The 8,544-nt window shown below is 43.4% G+C and overlaps 1 protein-coding gene across 10 annotated transcripts in view; it reads right to left on the bottom strand.

Moving 5' to 3' along the window:
* Positions 1-3,434: 3,434 nt before the first annotated feature.
* HAO2 (hydroxyacid oxidase 2) overlaps positions 3,435-8,544 on the bottom strand; it is a 210,921-nt gene continuing 205,811 nt past the window's right edge. For all 10 annotated transcript variants that reach the window (XM_085620721.1, XM_085620712.1, XM_085620715.1 and 7 more), the window contains one exon: positions 3,435-3,997. In XM_085620721.1, the coding sequence (XP_085476847.1) occupies positions 3,942-3,997 (56 nt within the window). In that variant the 3' untranslated portion in view covers positions 3,435-3,941. The remainder of the gene's footprint in view (positions 3,998-8,544) is intronic.

Genomic DNA, 8,544 nt, shown 5'->3' with positions numbered 1-8,544 from the left:
CAGCACACCCCAAGTGCAGCAGCTACCCCTATTCCTTATCTATCAACGTAGCGCTTTTGGACCTTTTGTGTCCTGGTCTCTTGGCCCACCCAGACAAGTGGAGTACTGTTCTTATCGAGAGACCTGTGGGAATTCAGGTGGTAGGAAATGTGTGGCTCCCCGAAGATTCCTAACTTTATGTCAGAGAAATATGAGGAAAATGTGTGTTCCTTTTAAAACGTTTGACTTTTGCAAAGGCTTCTGGCTAAAATTACCTGTTGAAAGCCACAAAAGCCATGCACCACTAAACTCCCCTGCTTGTCTAGTCTAGAAAAATGTTCCGGTTTGCTAGGTTTTCCTGGGTGCCGGCTGAGCTGCGGTCCAAAATCCACTGCTACCGACATTTCAAAAAAAAGAGTGTGTATAAATGTGATGTGTCCATGTAGCGTTTTCGGCCGTTGTCTGATGCGGGCACTAGGCCTACCCACACAAGTGAGGCACCATTTTTATAGTGAGACTTGTGGGAATGCGGGGTGGATGGGAGTTTGTCGCTCCCCACAAATTCCAGAACTTTCTATCACAGAAATATGAGGAAAATTCGTTTTTTACTCAAAGTTTGAGGTTTGCAAGGTATACTGGGTAAAAAAAAAAAACTGGTGAGAACCACACAAGCCAACGCACCCTGGATTCCCCAAGGTGTTTCGTTTTTAATAATGTGTAAGTTTGCTAGGTTTTCTAGGTGCCAGCTGAGCTAGGGTTCAAAATCCACAGCTAGGCACTTTCCCAAAAAAAGAGTCAGTGTTGAGTGGACAAATGTGATGTTTCCACGTTGCGTTTTGGGCCATTTCCTGCTGCGGGCCTAGGCCTACCCACACAAGTGAAGTACCATTTTTATCGGGAGACTTGGGGTAATGCTGGGTGGGTGGAAGTTTGTGGCTCCCAGTGAATTTCAGAACTTTTCATCATAGAAATGTGAAGAACATTTGTTTTTTTGTCAAAGTTTGAGGTTTACAAGGGATTCTGGGTCCATAAACCTGTGGAGGCCATTGCAGGTCAGCCTACCCCATATACCCCTAAGTGTCGAGATTTTCAAAATGTGCAAGCTTGCTAGGTTTCCTTTAGGTGCCGGCTGAGCTAGGGTCCAAAATCCACAGCTACCCACTTTGCTAAACAAAAGGGCAGCTTTGAGTGCAAAAATGTGATGGATCCATGTTGTGTTTTGGCCGTTTCCTGTCACAGGCACTGGACCTACCCACACAAGTGGGGTACTATTTTTTGGAAGACATTTGGGGGCTTAGAATAGTAGAACACTTGTTATTACCAATTGAATGTCACTGCATTTGTGACTACCAAATGTAATTACGTGAGAAAGAAGACATTTTGAAAAAAATACTCGCTAAACCATATGCTACCCACAAATGTAACCACAAATTTAACTACAAATAACCACAGCTCCTAAACTCCATATCTTGTGCACATTTTAGAAATACATAGCTTACCCGGATTCCCATTTTTCACTCTACGATTTCACCATATTAGTTGGTCTATACTCATTACACAATGAAAAACAATTGTAAAGTGCAGTTCAGTTGTTGGCTCGGGGTACCTTGGAATCTTGAAGAACCTACAAACCCGATATATCCCCGAAAGCAGAAGGGTCTAGCAGACGTAATGGTACATTGCCTCTTTAAATCGGACTTCTTGATAAAAAGAAATACCCTTTTTTTCCTACTCATTTTTAATATTTCCATATTTTAACAGTTAGTTCCTTTGGTAAAACCTCGAGGGACCTACACAAATGACCCCTTACTGAATTTGGAATGTCCTCTACTTTCCAGAAATCTACAGGTCCTGAGTCACCCATGGGTTTCACACCGCTTTCCACCACAAAATGGAAGTAGCTTAAGAGCACAAAAGATGGGAAAAGTGGACTATCTCTTCGAAAAATGCCACAACTGTGGTAAAATATTTGTTTTTTTAATTCAGCTCTGCATTTTCCGGAAAGTTGGGAACAAGGTGAGTTTAGCACAGCAAACTGTGAATTGATACGTTTTTTAGGAAATAAATCAGACACTTTTTCCAGAGCACTTTTTTCCTATTTTTCCCCAAAAACACAAACATTTGCTATATTTTGCCTATTTTATTGCCCCTCTCCAGGGGAATCCACAAATTCCGGCACCTTTAGAATCCCCAGGATGTTGAGAAATAGAACAAAAATTTGGCGTATATTTATTTATTTATTTTTTGAACTTGTAAGGCGCAACAGCTACCCAAAAAGGGATTCCCGGCGCCGAAATACAGCAAGGAATGTCAGGGGCGAATACTAGCTATTCTAGTTATTGTTCGAATAACCTGGTCTTAACATTTCTTCGAAACCTGACATAGTTATCCTCTTTTCGAATGAAAGGAGGGAGTGCGTTCCAGAGGGACGGACCAAGGTAGGCAAACGATCTGCCTCCCATTCTTGCGTAGATACTTTATGCAGAAAAAAGTTATGGAGCCCTAGGTCAAACTACCCAATTAGTTAAAAAAGGGCTCAGCACTGGTGGGTGGGGGGAGCCTCAGCAGTTAAGGGGTTAAGTATAATGCAACAATGGGAGACCTTCGTTGATACCGCCTGGCACCTACTAACACCACCGGATCCTCATATGAAAACTGCAGATCGACGTCCAAAATGTCTTTTAAGGCAAGTTGTCTTGGCAACAAATGGCAAATTTTCATGCTAGAAAGAGTAGTCAAATCATGTGGACATCTCAAGTTAATCCATTCTGGCAAACATCTCAGTCAACCCGAGTCAAGCCCTTGTCTTGAGATGTCCTGGTAAGGACCTCATTCAAAGAGATTTGTTTTGTTTTTAGCGCACTTCAGTATTGTACCATAAACACCCGCCAGACTCTTCATTGACTCAGAAAGATATGTGAAGAAACTATGTCAACTTACATCATGTACTCCTTCAAGTGGCCTTGATATGTCAAGGCATCCTGGTGCCATCTTTATCAAATCCCAGATGGTTTTCTTACTATTTCTTCCTCCAGATATTCTGCCCTCTTGCTCACCGGTGCTCTCAATAGTACGTGCCGTGTTAAGGAAATGAAATGGTTTAGTCTTGCGATAGGAAGCAGACGCTCCTCTAAACATTGACCCCTTACCATGAATTTCTCACAGAGAAACACTTTCTATGAACTTTGAGGGATCTTTCCTTCAAGCTGAAGGTAAGCAGAGCTAAGCTGCTTCTGTGGCTGTTCTTGCACGGAACAATGTTGGTTGTGTCAGAACATCGAAGACACAGATATCATGGGGCCAAAGTGTCCAAGACCTAAAGACCATAATAATAAGTGCATAAAGGGAAGTAAAGGTTTATTATTCGTAACCCCACACCTATATACTGTGAAGATTATATGTCGCAAAGGTGCATAGAGGTGAAGCTTGTTATGTACAGTCAAGCAACACAAAAATAAGTTAAAGTACTTTATTGAATTATACAAGTTTTGAGCCCCATGACAGGGAGCAGAGAATGTTGGTTTGTGGCTTCCTGAGATCACCTTCACCAACGGCTTACTCGATCTAACATCGTGCAGAGCTCTTGTGTCGTGGCATTGGCTGATGCCAGGTGCTCGCCTGCTCTGACCTGAACTGCCAGCCTCACCAGACCACCCGAGTGTCTATGGCATATGTGGAGCGGGGGAGTAGTTTATGAGAAGCACTCAGGGAAGAAAGACTGAGACATGGCTCTACCACCAGAAGCCCAGTCGGGCTCTCGACTGACATGCTGAACCATCAAACCAGAAAGGACACTGGACTTTCTTGGAAGCTGTGGAGATATCTGGGTCTTTACAAGCTGAGGTCAGATGTCTTTGTACAGGATAAAACGCAGCATGAGTGATGAATGCTCGATTCATTAGTCCTTCTTCCACCTTGGTTGTCTTTCTCTGGTGCGTGCCAACACTCGCGGGCAGTGCCTTCTACAACCTCGAGAACTGGATCAAGTTTCGATTAATTTCGGAGACATTTCTGCAGCCTAAAAACAGAAAACACCTGTTAGTTTTCCAAAAAGATGTCTTTTTAATGACTTTTCCAATGTCATGCAACTCTATGAGATGTTAAATCCACAGCAGAGAAATGCTAGGGAGTGTACAGCAAACGTACCCATGGAACATTACACTAATGTTCAACACATCCATCCCACAGAAGACCAGAGAACAGTGTGCCAAATACTTCCAACTCAATGCTGCACAGTATGTCCAATTCACTGCATGGGACACTGCATGAAGCATGCTTAGCACTTCAAAGAACACTGCACAGATTGTCCAATCCGCTGCATGGGGCACTGCATACAGCGTGTCCAAAACTAAATATAATACTGTACAGCATGTCCAATCCACTGCATGGGGCACTGCATACAGCATGTTAACACCTCATATAATACTGCTTAGCATCTCCAGTCCACTGCATGCACCACTGTATATACCTCGCATAATATTCTACAGCATGTCTAACACACTGCATGAGTTACTGCATATGGCGAGACAAGTATCATGCACAACATTTCCAATACACCTCATGAAACATTCCATACTGTGTCCCTAAAACCTTATATAATACTGCACAGCGTGTCCAATACACTGCATGGGACACTGCATACAGCATGAAGGGAAGGGGCCATCAGAGAATGGGTAGGGGCCATCAAAGGAAAGGTATTACACAGCCACCTTATTCAGGATGGATGGTGTGATGCCCATCACTACTAGGACCACCCCACTCACACACCCTAGGAGGAACCTCCCGGGTATTGGAGTCAATTAGTTTTTGTCTTTCATCCACAAACTTCACACATGAAGAGTTCATTTTTGAAAAACAAAACATTTTGAAATTTTAGTGGTAGTGAGGAAATATGAATTTTTATGGTCAATTGTGTCCCCTATCTTAGACCCCAACGACTCCATGTACATGCTACAAGTACATGTATGTTCCCTCCAGTTCCAGCTATGAAGACGCAAATACATGTGCGTCCAACGCCAACATGTCCTCTTTCAGATCCGCCATGAATGGGTCGAATATTCCATTCCTAAGTATGATTGGCCACCGACTTTATATGGTTCACTTTTCTAGTTTTACAGTTCAGGCGAGTAGGCCCTGAATTCTGCCATCAAGCCTTTTCCTGCTTCTACCTCTGAAATGCTCCAGCCTGGACCTGCATCCGTATCCATGAACTTTGTCCTACTTCCTGCGCGGCTAACGGTGCCTGACGCGGCCTGTTGTCTGCCAAGAACTGTATTCAGCCTTCAAGTTATCTGCTCCGCTCCTCATCCAATGCATTCCTGTCCAGTAGTTTAGGTAAACATCCTTCCAGCTACCGAGCAAAAGGCTCGGCCTCGCTGTCTTTATGCAAGTAATTCATAGCCCCTGTCACCATGGAAGATTCCTGCCCCCTCGCATCTCATGTAGACACATAGACGCTTGTACATGCACTAACAGTCAGTATAGAATAGATTCCGTCCGAGAGACCTTTCCTTTTGGATAAACCAGTTCCTTAAACAAAGATATTAGATACAATTTGGGATTAGGTTGACCTGACCCCCCAGACTTCTGTCTCCACATGTAGAGCTAAATGTCAATTCCCCTTCACCCTCTAGTTGCACGTCAATCACACGTCATGCGGCTGCGCGCGCATCTCTGCCAAATATTTCTGCTGACACTGCAGGATTCTCTTATGGATCCACCCACTTGTGACATCATTTTAAATGACGTTTCTAGTATACGCCCATTATTACGCCTATTTTCATTACGTATGTGTATTCTTATCTGTATTATCAGCTGTTATGCCTCCTGCATCTGTCTTAATGCAATGCTTTTCATATATATATGATTACTTGTCAATAATGTATTGCCTATCCCTTCCTGAACCTTCGTGGTGATGGAATAAGATTGCCTGGTTCGAACCATAATTCCTTTGTAAGGAATAAAGCCCTTTTCAGAACCTCTAATACCACGGATTCTGCCTCTTATTTTGACTGAGTTATTCTTACTAGACTTTACCGCATAAAAAATAGTACAGGTAATTTAAATATTTACCACATAAATTGGCGCCCGAACAGGGACACTTTCTCATCTCACGCGCCGGAGGTGCGTTGCAGGCCCGGTCTCCTGCCACAGCTGGACGGACAAAAACGCGTACCCGCAGGATTTCCTGTATCTCCCTCCGGCCAAGCGGGGGTGACTGAGGCTGCGATCAACACCCAGACGAGGCGGTGAGAAGTGCGAAGTATCCCGACCAGAGCCTAGCTGAGAGAGCAAGATCCGAGGTATACAGAGGCCCACCAGGTTCCGAAGTTCCGAGTCGAGTCGAGTCCAGTCCGGTCCAGTTCAGTTCAGTTCCGAGGCCTTCCGTTCCGTGCTACCCGGTGAGTACCGTTGCTGGAGAGGCAGTTAGACGTGCACATTAATTTGTGCCGGTCCTGACGGGTTTGGGTACACAGATCCGGTCTGCACTGTTTTAGCAGTGTATCTGTACTGTTTAGCAGTATATCCAGTATGTTCATGTATATAATACAGTATTATATAGTATTAGTATTGTGTCAGTAACTAGTTTTCTTCTAATTATCATTGTTCGTTAAATGTTAAATGTTAAAAGTTAAATGTTTTACTGTGTTCAAAAATTGTGGTATGAATGAGTGTTCATTATTGTATTTATCGTATTAATTGCGTTCAAGTCCAGTTCAAGTAAGAATCAAGTAGCAAGGTTTGAAGATGCCGTTCTTTTCAAAATTAAGACAGATCAAAACTAGAAAAGGAGTACTCGAAGAAGCTGTTCCCATTCCACCTAGGGACACTCCAGGGTATTTCATGTATCATAAACATGGCCTAGATGCCGTACTATATCTTGACTTATGGGTGGACTACACCAAGGATCTAGCAGAAAGTCAGAGGTGGCCCGCAGCTGGGACATGGGATGCAGATTGCATCATGAGAATAGAAGAAGAATTATGGAAAAAGAAAGCTAGACAGTCACAGAAAGATGCCATTGAGTTATGGCGTAAAGAATCACATAGGCGCACAGAGAAAGCGCTCAGACAGGAAGAGAAAAGTAGGGAGAACTCAAATAAAGCCCAAGAAAACGTATTAGTTGAGGAAGGTATCCGAGTAAAAACAGAACAAGTAGACAGACAACGGAACACTCTTATGAATGGTATGTATCCTCTTTTGGCCGAAGGTTTGCCTAAGGCCACCCCGGAAATACCGAGAGATTTGCCACCCCCATTACTCCCGATTAAAGCACATCCCAAGACCGCAAAAGATATTTTCCTTTCCTCCTATTTAGACGATGTAGTTCCCGAATATGTTAATGCTCCACCACACACGTCACCTGTCGATGATGCTCAACTCCGAGATCATCCGCCCCCAACTCCGCAACCACAAACTCCTCCGCACATTCCAATAGGTCCATCTGTTTCCACCGCTTTTCCCGCATCTACAGTTTCTACCTCACATCAAACAAATCCTTTTATGCCTAGCACCTCAGAAGGTGCGACAGGAGGTTCGGCAGCAATTTTTGCCACGCCACCATCACGAAGTAAATCGTCTCTTAGAGATTTAGCAAACCAACGTACACCCCAAATAGCAACGTCCGACATGTTTAAAGAACATCTTGTAGATTGTAGATATGATCCAGTTCCCGGTAAAAATGACAGAATGCTGCTATCATCACTACGTATACGACGAGCTTCAATATATATAACGACACTACCAGGAATGATTAAACATTTAGACAATATATATCGCTTTGTCCAAACAGGGCAAGGCCCTGAAAGTATTGACGAAGCCATGGAATACCAGAAAGCGGATATACAGAGACAACTGTTACGTTTCTTCATAAACTGCTTGATCAGAGACAGAGATAGGTCCGAGGTAGACCAGGATGAAATGCAAGTACTTACCCGATGGGGTCAGAATATATCTGAGGGAAAACATGATAAACAGACGTGTATAGTAGCTATGTGCCGAAAGATCCGCAAAGAAGTAGAACGAATACATAAAGCCAGATTGGAGGCAGACAAAACTGAATCAGAGGGAGAGGAGGAGGAAGAACCAGAAATGCCCACAGGACAATTAGAAACAATAGCCTATGTAGGTAGGGGAAGACCTTGTAATAATACCAGATACTTTAATGACTCGATACGTCCGATACGTCCAGAATGTAACAGACATTTTCAAGCCCCTATGTTAAATACGAAGTCCCCTGAACACTTATTCCAGGCTGCTGATAAATTACTCCGAGACCGAAGGGGGTACCATATGCTCGATTCTATGGATGAACAAGAATTAGCCAGGTCAGCAGTACAATGGGCTGACAGTTCTGAAAAATACAGTGATGATGCGTTGGCACACACGTTTTTGAATCTTACCCCAGACGAACAGCGTTTAGCTGGTATATACATGATACAACACCTCGTTATATTATATAAAAGCCAACACTCCGATCCTGGTCCCCTACCTGATATACTGATAGAATTACTCACGAATAAATGGAGAGGTTCAGGTACTGATTTAATTAAAGAAATTCTAGAA

The sequence above is a fragment of the Triturus cristatus genome, chromosome 8 (assembly GCF_964204655.1).
Source record: "Triturus cristatus chromosome 8, aTriCri1.1, whole genome shotgun sequence".
In the NCBI taxonomy this organism is placed as follows: Eukaryota; Metazoa; Chordata; class Amphibia; order Caudata; family Salamandridae; genus Triturus; species Triturus cristatus.
This window is presented reverse-complemented; position numbering and strand designations above follow the sequence as displayed.